This window comes from Carassius gibelio, chromosome B7 (assembly GCF_023724105.1).
Source record: "Carassius gibelio isolate Cgi1373 ecotype wild population from Czech Republic chromosome B7, carGib1.2-hapl.c, whole genome shotgun sequence".
In the NCBI taxonomy this organism is placed as follows: domain Eukaryota; kingdom Metazoa; phylum Chordata; class Actinopteri; order Cypriniformes; family Cyprinidae; genus Carassius; species Carassius gibelio.
Window position 1 is genome coordinate 16,654,021 of NC_068402.1, and position 17,392 is coordinate 16,671,412.

General features: G+C 36.2%; 1 protein-coding gene across 2 annotated transcripts in view; it reads right to left on the reverse strand.

Annotated features, from left to right (window-relative positions):
* nfatc3a (nuclear factor of activated T cells 3a) overlaps positions 1-14,788 on the reverse strand; it is a 68,895-nt gene extending 54,107 nt beyond the window's left edge. Inside the window, exon 1 of one of the 2 annotated variants that reach the window (XM_052560818.1) lies at positions 14,256-14,788. In XM_052560818.1, the coding sequence (XP_052416778.1) occupies positions 14,256-14,346 (91 nt within the window). In that variant the 5' untranslated portion in view covers positions 14,347-14,788. Of the gene's footprint in view, positions 1-9,521; positions 10,590-14,255 lie in introns of those variants that run through there. The other variant, XM_052560819.1, reaches the window with a different exon arrangement.
* Positions 14,789-17,392: the final 2,604 nt, after the last annotated feature.

Consider the following 17,392-nt stretch of genomic DNA (forward strand, 5'->3'; position numbering starts at 1 on the left):
ATGAATCGAAAGCTCAAAGAACAACATTTATTTGGGAACTAAAATCTTTTGTAATATTATAAATGTCTTCACTGTTCCCTTTCAGTAATTTATTTGCATCCTTGCTGAATAAAAGTATTTATATAAAAACTTAATTTAACCCCACTGAATGGTACTGTTAGTACAAACATGTTGCATACTTGATGTCTGCTGCCTTTTACACACAAACACGCACACAGACAACATTTGTATCTGCTACCTTATGTCTGCTGGGAACGTCAGTGAGAGAAAACCTGACCCAGATCACCTCAGAACCATCTGCTGGAAGGAAATGAGGGAAACTTCTAAAGTGTAGCATTCTGACTAATATGGGATGCAGTTTAGTTAGGACAACAACTCTAATTTACCCCTTGAACGATGTGACAGTTACTTGAGGTTCATGGAAACCTTTCGTCCAGTTCCAAGCTCAGTATCACAGAACCTGGGTCAGTAATAATCTATGATGAGGAAATTACAACTGATCTTATGCAGTATTTAGGAGAGGAGTCCCAGCGTCTGCCTGCTTATATCAGACACTGTTCAGTTCCACATCAGACTGGCTATCTGGTTAAATAAAGAGCCCTAAGAGGCTTTGCTGTTCCTAAGCTAATAATAGGGGGAAATCGCTGTAGTGCGCTGAGAAGCACTCAATGCCTTGCACAGTCCGTGACACTACTAATCCACGGGCTTTCGCCAGTAAAGTCACCCAGAGGTGAGACCAATTGTCCCTACCTGTGCAGTGTGTTGGTGTGCATGTAATATCAGACCAGGACTGTGAGGGAGGTCGTGTCAGCATGCAAACACACTAACAGTTTATTTGCTTTGATTCCTTGAATGCATTCAGGATGCGAACTGACGACAGGAATGAAAAACTCAAGCCCTTTCCTCCATTAGTAATGACGTCCACATAATTCAATTAAGCACAGATGAAGCATGGACCTCTCTAAAACATCTACATCTGCTATGAAGGCAGAACGGTACTTACACTAACGCACCTGTCACAATGCAACTGTTTTAATTCATCCACCACTAATGAAAGATGGAGGCAGATGCTGTAATGAACTTTAAGGGATGCCTGGTCCATGCAATAGATGAATCAACATCAAATTATCCGTGCTGTGACTTCAATGTACCAATGACGTCTCGGTAACTTGTTGGTTAAGGAATGCACTTTTACTCACTTCAGGTACACATATCAGTTCAGTGAAAATCTAGTATAGGAAAACAGACCATTTATACACGCAAGCTTAATTTAAGAGCAATCCTGCTTTCTTCGATTTTCCATTTTGGCTCCATTTTCAAGTCTTGCGTCACATCATTTTCCTACCTGCACATGTTGTTTTGCTTTCCCCAGCTTCTCTCCTGAGTCATTTGTTTTGCTGATGCTTTGTGAAAAACATTTGGCAACTCAAGAATTGAGCTTTAGGCCAACATAAAATATCAAAAGTGCATTTGTGACCCCTGGCTCTTAGGGTTGGGTACCGAACTTGGTATTTTTCAGGGTACCGATCGAATTGCGTTGGTACTACCGAGTACCGATTCATGTTAAATCAATCGGTGCCAAATTACAGTACCTAAGAACACATCTGGCCACATACGCTACAGAGAGAGAGAAAGATACCCTGTGACATGATGTTACTCCTGCAGCTCCTTCAAACAACACACGAGCCGAAATGTTTTGAAGTATGGTTACATTTCTAGGGTCATATGGTTCCTGCGAAAATGCTGACAGGATCATTCATAAAAACGCAATTTACTCTATAGCGTGGAATATCACAGAATTCGTCAATTTTGGATGAATGAATCAGAAGTAGGTCTACCACTTAATTCGAATCGTGATACGAACTAGAGTTTGTGAATATTAAAACGCAAAAAGATGGTTTAAATATGAATCCTGCATGTTCCACTTGCCTCTGTTCATATGAATGACGGAAACGCGGGTGACACATGTGACCCTCGCATTGATTTTTGGCCTCTGTGTCTCACTGTATAACGGAATGAACACAAAACCTTAATCTCCAGAGCTGCTGTGAGAGTCACTTCGCAAGATTTTAAGCATTTAATTTGAGAAAACTAGTATCATCATATAGTATACACACAGGAACTTCATGGCAACCGGTCAAAATATAAGTATGGTTTAACATGTAACAGAAATATATTACTCTTGTATTACTTTTTTACAGCATTATGTACATATTTAAATATTCCCTTTCTATCAAATTTAAATAAAACAAATAAATTATAAAAATAAATATTACAACCAGATGAATTTCTTTATAGTAGAAAAAAACTATTATTAGCCTATTAAAATTGGGGCGGGGGTGGGGTAGGGGGTGAAAAAAAATTACACAGAGTAAATAGAGTAAAGCAGTAAAAAAAAGCTACAGTTGGGTACCAGTACCGAATTTCAGGTAATTGGGAAATTTCCCACTGTTTCGACAACCCGCGTGAACTCTGGGCTATAAGAGGTCTAGGTACATGCCTCAAAGAGGGTCAATTCCTGAATTGCTTACACAACATCCTGACTTGAGTGCTAGTGTGTGCGTATCATCTGTAGTGATGGGTGTAACCTAATCCGGAGTTCCCTATGTAGAAAACACTTGCATGTACAAAGGTTTTTTCTTACAGATCAAACATCTGTCTCTCTCATACAACTGGCCTAAAAAATAAAAAAACAATTGATTGTAAATCAGAAATCGAATGATGAAGACTTTGAATAAGCGTGTTCTCTTGACCAAACAAGCTTCCTCCTAACACTGCCTATTTCTAAGAACTGTTGGCAGAGTGCCGTCACTTCTAAACACTGACGCAAGCTGCACAGAGCAGCCCACACCTGTAGCACCAACATCTCTGTAGCGCTCAACGGTAGCCGATTAAGAACACAAAGAGACGCACGGCACGAGTATTTGTATGTGTATGTTAGTGTGTGCGTTTTTGCCTTTGTCTAAGCTTGCATACGAGTGTGGGGGCATATGTGTATCTCATTAGTCGATGTTAGAAGCTCTCAGTCAAGCAGACTCATTTGAAAGAGGTCAGCTGGGATTCTGCGGTCACACACAAAGACAGTTTTAAAAATGTATTTGCTCATTTTTATTAACTATATTTCCAGTAGCATAGCTTAGCTGATTTCAGAACAATTCACCTTTTCCAGTAACAAGTTGTTGTTTTTTTCCAACAAGCAGCAGTGTAGCATGAAAAAAGATTACATTGCTGTTTTTGTGTCACATTGTGCATGCAGCAAGCTGAGACAATAATCAAATATTGTTGGTTTGTTTGTGGCAGTGAATTTGCCAAATTTACATTTCTTTTATCAAAATAACCAATAAGATTAATTTAACTTTAAGCTGAAGCCCTATAGATATTTGTAGAACGAGCCTGTTCTATAAATAGGTCCCATAATTTACAAAACTGATTTCTAGAGTAGCAAATAACTTTTGCACACACTAAACCATTGCTTTAGGAAGTGAAAAAAGATGACAAGTCATCCTTCCAAGAAACAAGAAGGCCTACATGCCGCATTGTAGCAGACCCATGACTGATGAATCACTCTACATGTTGCAAAAAATATGATATTAGGTAAGATTTAAATGCAAAGGTGAAACTGAAAAATATGATTCTGCTTTATTAACTTGTGTTTACATTTTAAACATAATATTTTATAGTTAATTCAATCTAGGATATGAATTAATAAATTGCCTCTACGAAAATATATTGACATCGTTCTATTCATAAAAGCGGCCTTAAATCAAATAGTTTATGAAACAGTTTTACATTTTCTTATAATACAAAAAAGAAAAAAAAAGGTGAAACCATTGACCGCCCTGGCAGCTCGTAATGTAATCTGAAGTCTGTCTGCATTTAATAACGTTTGGTCTTCAAAATGGAATTCTATAATCTTATAACAGAAACTGAATAGAACGAAAAGTCATATCTTTTTAGGGTGTATTCACACCTGTCTTGTTTGGTTCGATTGGTGGAGATCTTATGGGACGGTGTGACTACAGCAATCGCACATGGGTGAGGACCAAACAACCATCTCGGTCCGCTTCCAAATGAACTCTGGTATGGTTTAATGGATAAACTAATGAATTGATGATCTTAAGCACATCTTGTGTCTTGTTTACAGTTTCTCGTTCACTTGCAAAAAGGGCAGTGTGAAAGCGAACCACACCAAACAGAAAAAAAAAAAAAACCAACATTGTATTTGGTCTGGACCAAAGCAAGTGTATTAGCAGATGTTTCTGGTGTGAATTAGACATTATAATAAAGAAACATCAGTTCACAACATTCACCTTGTCTCAGTCTTAATTTACAGCTTTTAGCCAATTTTTCCCCATGCAGGTGAGCCCCGTTCTGCAGCCAGTTACATCAACAAGCTGCAGATGTCCGCTGTGCTAGGTGATGGCAGCCTAAGCCAACATGAACGTATGTTTGCTTTCTAAATAAAGCTCCCTAATTAAACCATCTCATGCTGTGATAACATTACAGGATAAACAAAGCTCAGCCAGCAGAGGGAACGCCTCAGGTTCATTTAGTCCCAACCTTGTCAATCACTGCTGAAATAACCAAAGCAATGGAGTTAGTTTCAGATCTTACGCCATGGTCAATTGCAGTTCCCATTACAGAGCAACTTACGATTCCCAAAACCAAAAAGAAAGGCCTCATGCCTCTCCCTATGAATCATAAACAGTGCTTTTTGCCTGTTCAAACTGTATATGAAAGGAAGCTGAATTCACCTGAGATCAAAGCGGTCAACAGAGCAAAAAGAAATCAAAAGACTTTGATTTTGCTTACAGACACTATATACAAAGCCTTGGCATCATTATATTACTTACCACGAACCAGAATATTTAGATCATCATGTTAGTTTGTTTTGCTCCCTATCTGAGAAACCCTTTGGTTCCAACTGCAGCCAAAAAAAAAAAGAAAAAGAAAAAACAAAAGATAGAAAGAAACCGAGAACTAGCGCTGAAAAAATGAATGCCAATTAGGGTTTAGTGATTTTACTTTCTGCATTACTACACTTAAGTTAGGTTTTTGTGGCCTAAAGGACATCTTTTAAGCAAAGGAAGAAATTTACATGACTGAAAGCACAATTACTGCAGTGAATCAAAATAGACTCATCATCTCAGCCGCCAAAAGTCTCAGAGCCTCATCTGCGATACGCCTCAACCTAGACGTACTGTACACACACACAACTATCCAGCTGTGAGACACACTTTTAATTACACAACGGCCCGAGGGTAAATTGTGTAACAGTGCCTTAGGGACCAATAGAAGGGGAAGGAAGTGAAGCGGTGACTCTGAGGAATACTAGGGACCTCAGGTACAATGCAACAAACAAGTGTGAGGAAAGAAAAAAATTGCAAGATCAAACAATCTGAACTCGGAATCCCAGTTTGTGGTTACAGATCATTAAATATATACATTTTATCTGAGTATGGTATTTAACACAGATAAATAAACAGTACTCAGGCACTCCCTGAAAATACTTATTTCAGAAAACAAAAAACACTAGTAAAACATGATTAAGAACTAAAGTCCTGTGTGAATGCCTCCTAATTGCTAGGGTTGGGTATCGATTGGGTTTTATTCGATACTGATGCCATTTCGATACTTTTAAAATGGTACTGGTGCCTAAACGGTGCCTGTATCGATACTTCTATAAAAATAAATTAAAAATTAAAAAAAAAAAAACTAAAAAGGATAACATTAAAGAACATTACAAATTTTAAAATAAATCCATAGCATTCACACACTCATTTGATGCTCTCATTTCCCAAGCTTCCCTTACTCTAAGACCAATAAATGTATTTCATGATCCGGGTCATTATTTAATACAAAACCACACATAATGTTTCTACTGTATCTCTGTCAAGCACTCTGATATTTAGTTAAGATGAGTGCTGTCTGTCACGGTCTTTAATCAGTTCAGTGAATGACTGTATTGTCATTCTTTATAAATTAGCAATAAGTACAGTCTTAGGCACATTAGTAGTTTCCACAGTTTTAAGACAGTTATTTTAGATCTTTTGCTTTTGTATGTCAGAAGGAAATATCAGTTTACATTTCCAAACATTCATTTTGCCATTAATCTGAATAATAATCTAGTGAGATTTTGAATGCACAAGTGGTCTGACAACAGACTGCCTAAGACTTTTGCACCATAGTGTATGTATAAAATATGTATAATTAAATGAAGTATATTTAAATAAGTGTAATTAAAGTATGCGTTCATATTTGTTAAGGGCTCAATTTTCACTGGAGGAAACATCTTTACAGTAGATGAGATGAGATCTTTATGGAGATAAATGCTATAGCCTCGCTTAAAAACCCTAGCGTGCTACTTGTGTACATTTTGGAGAACCAGGACAAATATTTAAATCCATTGCTCAGGCATTTAAGAGGCACCGAAATGAGGCACCGAAATCTGCATTCTTATTCGGTTCGGTGCATATCAGTTCCATAGGTACCGGTGCCATATTGGTACCGGGTTTCGGTACCCAACCCTACAAATCGCATCCTGCTTCGGACTGAAAATTATGTTGATGCAATTTGCTAAGAAAATGGTGGCATTACCAACTGCAAAATAAAAATGTGCCTGCTTTTGTCAAGTCTGTGTAAATTGTTACTATATTCCAATCAAATGTGAAAATGAAAAAAAAAAAAAATTCATAATTGTTAAGAGTAGTTAATTCAATAATTAGTACATGCATTTCAGCAACTTTAAATAGTATTATATATAGTAATATGTATTATGAAAATCTTAGAAAAACTTGTTTTGTGTTTTTAATAATTTCAATCATTTTGAAAGAGGTCTCTTAAAATATAGTTTAAATTGTTTTTTAAATATGAATGCACTTTAAAACAACTTATTATTATTATTATTATTTAAAAAAAGTATTTATTCCTGTGACACTACAGTTGGATTTTCAGCAGCCATTACTCAAGGGTCATCAACCCTTCACAGGTTATTGTAATATGCTGATTTGGTGCTCAAAAAAAAAAAAAAAAAGTTCATTCTTATCAATGTTGAAAACAGCTTACTTACTATTTAATATAAACAATTATCTTTTTTTTTTAAGATTCTTGGTGATTAGAACCTTCAGGAAAAGAGAATTTAATTCAAATCAAAATATTTTGTAACAGTTTAAATGTCTTTACAGTCACTTTTAATCATATTAATGCATCCAAGTTAAATAAAAGTATTAACTTCTTAAAAAAAAATAATAAATAAAAATACTGACCCCACAGACAGTTGTGTACTTCAAAAGTAAAACACTGTTAAAATTAATATTATTATTATTTTTGTAAACGAAAACAATTAGTCATCTTATCAATGGTTTTTTAAAAAAAAGACTAAAGGACACTGCCAAAGGTGCTTCTGTGACGCATCTCATTTGAAATGTAAAATCAGCTAGCACCTGTGACTTATCCAACACACCCCCGTCTCTCTATCTCTACTTCTGAAACGTTCCCTTGCATTAGCATCCTATGAATGTTGCTGGTTTCAGTTACACTAAATTTAAACTAGACAAATGCTACACATATCTGCTCATGCCTCGCCCCAGGAAACAAGCCCCTCACACCCAGCACATTACAGACCCTCTCTCACACAGGCTGCAGCCCAGTGAGTCAGGCGAATCTCTGGTACACATGGTCCTCTTGCTGGAGCTAAGCTAACAGTTAAATGGCACCAAACAAAGCTCCAGAAACGACTTGTGGGACATGAGCTTGTAATGTTGATGCCCCTGACCATTAGTGTCAAGTGCCCTGAATGCATGTAAAGCTGATTCACTCTCATGTATTACAACACCGCGTCTGGCAGCGAATCAACATGAAGCTCGCCAAATTAAGAACAGCAGCGCCACATGAATATAACCACCAGAGACAACGATCAGTAGCCTGCTGTAGAGTTAGTAATACATGCCTTTGCCTTTACAGAGGAAAAGAGACAGAAAAGGAAGCATTTTAGATTATATTTGTTGGACTACATATAAAATAATGAAGTGAAGATGAGATGTTCACTGGTCACTGGTAAGGCCTTGAGACATCTACTTACCAACTGCCACTGACATCATTTAATCTGGGCCATTAAAGGGATAGTTTTCCCCAAAATTTCAATTATGTCAGCATTTACTCACTCTGATGTTGTTCCAAGCATGACTTTCTTTCTTCTACAATGAGGTCAATGTCAACCAAAACCCTTTGGTTACAACATTCTGCGAAATATCTTGTTTTGCATTTTTTTTCTTGGATTAACTTAACTATGCATCTAACCCAGCAGAGTTGAGCTGGCAGGGCTGTTGAGGTTCTCCTGCTCACAAATATGGTCAAAAAAATTTATTGAACAACTGAAGATTGAAATTTGTTGATAAAAAAAAAAACTATTATTGCTAACTTAAGACACTTTCATGTACACTTGCTACAATATCCATAATATCTCCACGGTTCCTCTGCAATGGATCGCCTGCAAGCAGATCATTCACACCTTTATGTTGCATGTTAACACGGTTCTGCAGAAGCAAAAATGAGTCAGCATTTTTAGCCTGATTCAAACCCTGGGCGAAATCACATATGAATATATCAAAAAATGTATATATCAACTTCATTAACACAAATAAAGCCCTGCATGCTTGAGCAGATGACGATCACACTATGTCTACTATTCACAATGGACAATTTTCTCTAAATGGGTGCAACATTTGTGTTGTATGCCACTATAAATGCTCTAGCTTGTTAAAGTACGGTAAATTCTGATTGGCTGTCAATGTTTTTTTTTTTAATATATTATATATATATATATATATATATATATATATATATATATATATATATATATATATATATATATATATATATATATATATATATATATATATAAAAATCACTGTCCGGCTGAAAAAAAAAATTCTAAAAAGTGATTCCAATGACTTCCCTGTTCTTACAGAATTAGAGTGAATAAAACTTATAGTCATACTTAACACTATAGTTACCCTCCTTGGTACGAATAGCCCACAGAATAAGTCTGCATTTGGCATGGTTTCCTCATTAGATTCAAGTCAACAGACTTTTTTCCTCTTTTTTTTTTTTTCCATTTACAACATTTTTCATCCCAATAATATAGAAAAGTAATAGCACACCTTTTCTCAGCAAGCTGCACAATTTGAGGTACCACTCATGTTATGTCTGTAGCACAAATGGTTTGGGACGAGTTATGTCCTGAAGATTAATACTTATGCAAATGTTTAGAAAAAAAAAAAAACCTAAACCAAAGTCTGTAATGCTTGCCTTAGAAAGCATCAACAACAATTAATTTTTTCCACTCAAAAAAGCTGTTTTAATGTCGCGAGAGCTTTCCTGATAACATCCCACCACACTAGCGGCTTGCAGTTATACTGTTGTGGTCTAAATTAAGCTGCCTGGGACAAGCTGCCCCCTATTACTCGTCCCCTGACCAACAAGCGTCAAGGCTACACCTGAGTCGGAGTCTGCGGCCTCACCTGGGGACGTAGCGCACAGCATTTGAACACTTCTCTGCTGTTGGGCACACACAGCGTGAGGCGGTGCGGGGCTCAAAGGTGCGGTGATTTGTCCGGTGGCACTGGCTGGCCTAGGGGGGAGTAATCCTCTGACGGGACTAGCAAACCTGCAGTCAGCCCTCTGCCTCTTTTGCTGTGGCTTAAAATAACCCACCCTGAGAGCGATGTAATTTCAGTCTTTCCCACGACCGAGACAGCCAGCCAGCCAGATGAGCAGATGCATGCTAGCACAGACTCTAAACACTGCACGGCCTGCTTTTTTCTTTCTTTTTTTTTTTCACATTTAGCTACCCACTCATAAACTACCTCAGATTGGTGCTCTTGCTCTGGTGACCTGGTTTTTCAGAGCCTGAAGACTGTAGGAAGATGGACGCAAAGGTTTGCCATGAAAACAACACCACCACACTTCCAGATGGCATTTAAAGCCAACTGCTGATGGAAAAGATGAAGAGACAGAGAAAGTGAAGAGAAAGAGAAATACTGAATCCTCTTTCCTGTTTCTGTCTGGGCAGGAGGGTCTTGTGCCCCTCCCCTTGAATTCCACTGCCATCTGAAGACCACATGCTGTGCCTGGGCATGACGCCAGACAGCTCTGCACTATCTGACTTTACCCAGCCCTGAGAGAGCACCTTCTGCCCCTACTGCCACCTCCACAAAGAAAGAGGCCACTCAAACAAGGGACATGAAATACTAGTTTTGTGCATTGCGATCTTATCTACATCTATGAGATTAATCATTCGAGAAGGCAGAACACAAATAGCAACAGTTAATTTTCATAATAATGTGTTTCTGTTCTGATACTTTATGATAATCTCCAACCAGAGATTCATTAATAATCAATAGATCAATCAATAGACTGATAAACACATCAATAGATTCAGTAATATGGCGTGTATTTGCTGTGACAGGAAAAAGAGAGATTTGGAGATTTAGTCCAAATCTTTTTCTTTTCATTTATTTTTCTTTTGTTTGTTATAATTCAACTAATTCTATTCTTACTTTTTCTTTTTTAACCGGGGAAAAGTGATTAAAAAAAACAACAACCATAAATGACTTAATTATTATTAAATAAATAATTTAAAAAATACACCTATTTATATAAAATAAATATTATTTAAATCTTAAATACAACTTTTATGGTTTCTAGTTTTGTTATGTTGCTTAACAGAGAGAAAAAAAAAAGTTAAATTGAAAGTTGACTCACGTGTACTTGAGTTCATCTGGGGTGGGTCATTCAAGGTGACGATGGCCACAATGCAAATATTCACAGATTAACCAAACGAGCTGACAGTCCTACTGTGTGATTTCACTTCAGGACTAAAAACCATTGAGAACTAACAGAGCTACCATTCATTTTCGTACATTCTCAGTATAGAGCAACTTTCAAAATCTGATCAAAAACTCACCTTGAATCAAATCAGCAGCATCAGAAAAAACTATGAAAAATTAAAAAAGTCTATACTGATACTATACTATACTGAAGTTTTTGCCACTATCCACAGACAGAGTATAAAATAGGACCTCAAACTCTTTGTTCACAACTCTCTGAATTTCTGAATTTGGGAACCGTGTTTGTCTAAACTGTCAGATTTGTGTGATTACGTTTAAGCAAAAAAACGTACATAAATATCAAAATTAAATAGACAATTAAATACACAATGTTAAATTAGAAAATAAATGGGGAAGAAGAAAAAGGGTAACAGGTTTGCATATAAAATACAGTCTAAATTAAGCTAGTTTGGATCTAAAGGTTAGATTATAGTCACTGAATATTTAATATGATCATTTTTCTTACAGTAACTTGAGTAACAGGGTTGATTGGTTGAGCATGAAAAATGTGTTGATGGTGTAATAACGGCAATAACTGCAATATAAGCAACGGCAAATCAGGTTTCTTGTGATGAATGAGTGAGAGTGAGAATGTGCATGTGCACTAAAACTGCATCTAACGCTGCTCGCACCTCCTGTTTGTCAGCACTCCCGTTAAAATCAAGTATACTCAGAACTGTATTCTCATCTTTGTTGCTTTATTCATTTTACATCCGTTTGTAGTTTCTTTTTCCTCTCTGTCTATAACTGCATTTTGGGAGAATTACCGTATTTACTCTACAAAATGGGCATGTTAGGTAATAAACCTTTCATATTTATATTTTTAAAACAAATCTGCATGAACGTCTGAATTACAGCTTGTCCCATCTCGATCTGTAAATGTGCGAATGCCTACATTGATCAGCATTTCGGTGGCCATAATGTCATGCTTCGAGTTCTGAGAAAGTTGGTAATTTGGGAACTCAAATTAGTTAATAAAAACAGACCAGACAAAACTAATCAAATTTAATTAGGATCTGATAATATTTTGACAAAAAAATGATCTAATTTGAACTCTCTCAGCTTTATTAACGAATAAAGAAAAAAAAACTGATCGGTTATCTTTTTCTAACAACGCCCAGAGGCACAGAAAACACTAATAAGTGTGTACAGTAACAACAGCAATGCCCTTTAGCTGCATTTAAATCCGGATGACTTCTTGACATACATGAACGGACATCACTTAGGATAAAACCTTTTCAACAACTAAAAACTCACATATTTACCTTTATAAAAATATATATTTTTTTAAATTAGGATATTAAACTTTCCTAACCTACTGACAAAGAATTAAAATTTTCTATTTTAAATGTAACTATTATATTTTCTCTAGTCAATAGCTGTTAATAATGCTAAACAATGGGGCAGAATACAAATTTAAGTTACTGCAAAATGATATTCTCGGCTCATGAGTTAGAAATTTCTCAATACTCCACACTTCATAAGGATAAAATTGGACTAAATACAGCAGCTAAAAAAAAAAAAAAAAAAATTATAATATTATATATGCAATAATTATAATATATATAGTGCACTACCAGTTGTACTTCATAATTATCTCATAACACCTGCGTATGTGTTTACAAATCCTACATACGGTCCAAATTATACAGTGCAAAAGACTGAAAATCACTTGCACACAAAGCTTCTTTTATTTACAACATTTGGTCCAAATACATCCTTCAAACTTCTGTCTCAAATGAAAGGTTTTCCCTTTTCTTCTGTGAATGTCTACACAGAGCATCAGGCGGCCGTGTTTGAGGTCAAATATCTTTGTACAGAAGCAAAGCCTCCTTAATTAGACTCGGGTTACTGCTTAAAACACAATGGTAGAGTATTTTACATAAAACACAAAACAAGGTGGTCATTCTTTTAAAATATGACACAAAATGCTTAGACCTCGTTTGCCTAGGCAATGTATGCAATCTCCATATGCAATTTACTGATCATGCAATACTTTAAGAAACCCATGCAAAACTTAAACAAAAACACACCGGGGTCCACCCACACACAGGCATTCTGCTTTCACTATACCCAAATCTCTTTCCTTCACAACACACTCGAGCACACTGACAGGGGCTGATAGGGTTTGCTACTTCTCACACACGTTTTTTCATTAGGCAATTACACAAACACACACACATAGGCCATGTATGGTGGTCGCAAACTGGAGACAATCTGCCCTTTCTGATTATAAATCTTACATGACAAACTTAAAAAAAACAACAACAACAACAACAAATACTAATATCATATAACCTACATTTACAGATGAAGTGGAAACACTTACTGAGATTTTAACAACACTGTCTTATAAAAATAGCATTTTAAGTAAAAATATCAGTTTTACTCTGCAACAGCACTTAGGTCTTGTCTTGTAATGTGACTGGCATGCGATAATGCTAAATTAAATAGTTTAATTGCTAGTTGAAAGCTATGTAAATTATGTTAAATGATATAAGCAAGAATAGTTAATATATAAAATGTTTATGACTTTAGGGGGATGTCTGATGAACTACACACCAAGCATGTTTATATTCTGTCTTTATTCTCTTACCCAAACTAAAAGATAATAATATTGCTCCAAAATGTGTAAAAACTATTTTAAAAAGGGGAAAACAGAGACACCTCTCTCTTAAATGTGATAATGACTCATTTACATGTTCGTGCATTAATTTTTTTAAATAATAATATTACCTGCAAACTCGATGACAAAACTAGCTACTGTTGATGTATTGATGTAAATAAGGGTAAAATGGAGAAATGAAACCGTTTAAGTTCAGTATTAGTGGAAACGTAAGGGTTGAAACTTTTTCCAAGATTCGAGATTTTTATTCGTCACATTCATGATTATATATAGAATATATAACCATCAGTGAAATGGAAGTAAATGTGCTGTAGCTAAAGGCAAGGGCGAGTCATAACAGAAACTTTTATAGCATTTCACTGTGCAGCAGATGTCAGATTGATGGAGGCTCTGTCTCAAACCACTTAAACGCGCCTATGTTGTCCAAAAACGCTGTCTAGGAAGGCAGCTAAAAGGGCTCTGAGCCGCTGTGACCGGCTTAGATCCTCTTTGGTTAAACAGTAAGGTTAGTTCACTCAGCGCCTAAACTTACCGCTTCGCATTTTCATTGGCTGAATTTACAACCACACAAGAAACTAAACACAACTGCAGCTGCTAGCGCGAAAAGCCGGCGAGCGCTGTTGCTTTTTGATAGCGTGTTTTGCATTTGCTATCGACCTCCTCACTTTTTCGATGCATGATTTATGAGTTAATCAACACCGAAACAGTGTGTCAGAGTATCCCGATGTAGTGGCACTGACCTGCGGGGCCTAGCGGCGGCTGCTGCCCGTCTTCCCCAAAGATCAATCTGAAGTCCAGCTCTTCATTCCCGGGGCAGTTTGCAGTAGTCATCGGGTTTGACAGCTCGGGCTCACCCGTATAAATACGCCGACTCTTTAATAAACACACTACATTGACTACTAATAAAGGCAAAACTTTTAAACTTTTCCTCCGCGCTTTAATTCACTAAGCCCGGGCAGAAATATTATTGCTTCTCCCTGACAATAATCCAAACTCTTCGACCTTCTGCGGAGCTTCAGCGATCTCGCAGCGGCTTGAACTTTTTGCCCGTGGCGTGGAGCGGAGGGAGGGGTGAGTGTCTCCCGCTAAGCCTTAGAAACCGAATAAAACCAATAACACCTCATACAGCGCGACCGTTGATCGAGCTCGTCCGTAATTTAATTTCGCTGATGCTCTCCGTCTCGAGCTCCTATCCCAACTTTTACTAACAGCGCGTGACAGGGCAGTTCCAGCGGTGACGTCAGTAGAGTCGGCAGACAACACACGCGCGCTCGCGCGCACACGCACTCAATCACTCACGCGCGCTCACACATATACACAACCTAGCCCTCAGTGGGCTTATGGGTCTTGTAGTTTCTGTGAACTGTTGTTAACTGGAGGTGAATCAGCCGTTCCACGTGTTTCAGTGGATTTTATTTTGAATGCAGCATACTACATTACATTAATATAAATTGTGAGATTTAAATAACTTAATATAACTACATACAACTGAATAATTTATATTTATGATTTTGTCATTTAAATACATTTTTAAATATGTCATTAAGTTTCCTTGTTAACATTCTTTAAAAGCACACATAAATTGTGTATCTTTGTTATTTCCAGGTTTAAATTCAAATTTGAATCCCAGATTTTCAGTGTTGTCTCAGACCTTTGGACTCCACTGCATATATCTTTACATATTGTGTTAAACTATAAACCACAGGCTACTTTTGTTCCATAGTCTAGTTTATAAATAGACTGATAGTAGTAAACATTATTGTGTTTTGTACTTTCTAACTGAATACCATTTGTTTCTTTACAAATTACAATACTGGCATTAGTCTACAAAATGATTCCAAATCTGAATATATCCCGTGTTTTTTTTTTTTTTTTTTTTTTTTTTTTTTTTTTTTTTTGTAGAATCCCTTTTACTTTGATGATAGCAGGGCTCAAGCTGCATGAACTGCACAGTTTCATAAAAACCTGCTGATCATGTGAGAATGTACCAAAAAGCATCTTGTGCTCCATTGAAAGCCAGAACATCTATCCATTTATTCAAGTGTTAATGTAGCAGTGTCACAGATTTGCTTAATTGATTATCTAAATGTTGCAGAAATTAAATATTCCTTCATTTCTTTACATCAAAAAGTTATTTGTTTTAAATTTCTCTGAATCAAAAAAAAAAAAAACTCTTAATTTTCACATTTACATGTGTCGTTCCTCATAAACAATTTAAAACCAAATGTATATATTCTTTAAGTTTGGGTTTTGTTAAATAATTTTATTTTATTATAGTACTCACGTACACTGTATGTACATGTCATGGATATCCAATAACCCTATAGAAAAACTATTATTTTCCCCAATCTTTAAATTAGAGTGATGATGGCATAATTTAACCAGAAAAACTATGCCTTAATGTCCATACACAAAAATAAACAAACTTTAATCTGTCTTCACACTCAAACATGAATTGTCAGACTTAGAAAATGATACACGGTGTCAATTTCTGTCCACACTGCAGCTATACCTTATTTGATGCCTAACAGTCCCAGCATGATGAATAACAAAAAAAGTGTTTTGTTATTGCAAGTCATCAGCAAAAATAATTAACCCGATTACATAACATTATGCAGTGTTTGTTTACCTCATTGACATATCCTACATGACTTTGTTTGAGTAATTCAAAGTCCTTGAATAAATGTGGAGCACTGTCTTATAGACGAGAGAGAAAAAATGAACAAAACACTTCAAATTTAAAACTGTAATCTTTTTACATATCCTTAGTTTCGCTGTTAGAGGTATGTGATGTTAAATTGTTAAATCGCTATTATTTGTTTGCCTCATAACTTAATTTTGCACTGTTGGTACAACAGGATGCTGTGTTTCATCTATAACAGAAAAAACCCCAAAATCAGACAATAACTGAAAAAAAAACAAAAAAACAAAACAAAACATAAAAGTGTGGACCAAGCAGCTTTATCTCAGTGACGGAATTCACACCGCCAAACAAAAATGTTTTCTTTGACGCATGTGGGCGTAAAAACGTCATGTTCACATTTCACATTTCCTGTGGTCTTTATTTACTTAGATGTCATTAAAAGCTGAACTTCCATTGAATGCTATAAAGGCTGATAGAGTTTGACAGCAGTTATTGGCAAGATGAGTTGCAGCATCAGTTGCAGAGACTTCATCTGGTCTCGTGGCACATACGGCATTTATTAAAGTTGTGATGCTCACTTGGGCTTTTTTCTTATGATGTACTTATGATCTTAAAGCCAAACTAAATCAATGTTGCAAAATTATTATCTTTATAAACTGCACAATTCTGAAAGTTTGCATAAGAATAACAGAAAGTACAATAAAAGGACCCAAATATAATTGTGCCAATGGGAATGAATAATGCTGCATACTATTCATCTATCGTGAATCATCTGACTGATTCACTTCATTGTTAATTTCGTTAATTTCGAGTTGAACGCAGACACAACCACTGTAAATTATCGTAAAGGGCAGTTGCCTGAACACATTCTCACACTGTTGAAATGATCCTGCAAAACTGATTGTTTACTATTCAGAATACCTGTGTTTCTTTTCATCTCTGATGACCTTTGTGGGAGGAAGATAGAGAACACGGTATCCGTGGATTGTGTAGGAGGGGGACGATGTGGTTTTTGATACTGTGTTCTCGTAAAGACAGTTAAGAAGAAAGAAAGAACTTTCTACTCACACAAATCCGGTTCAAAACTAGTTTTCTTTTCAAGGATTGCTGTTTTGGTAATGTGTTTTGTGCTTGTCACATGTTTCAAAGTAATCACTGAAGAAACAATAGTGTGCATTCGTTTTAAATATCCTACTGAAAAAAAAGAAAGATTTTAGACAAATGTTGAATTGT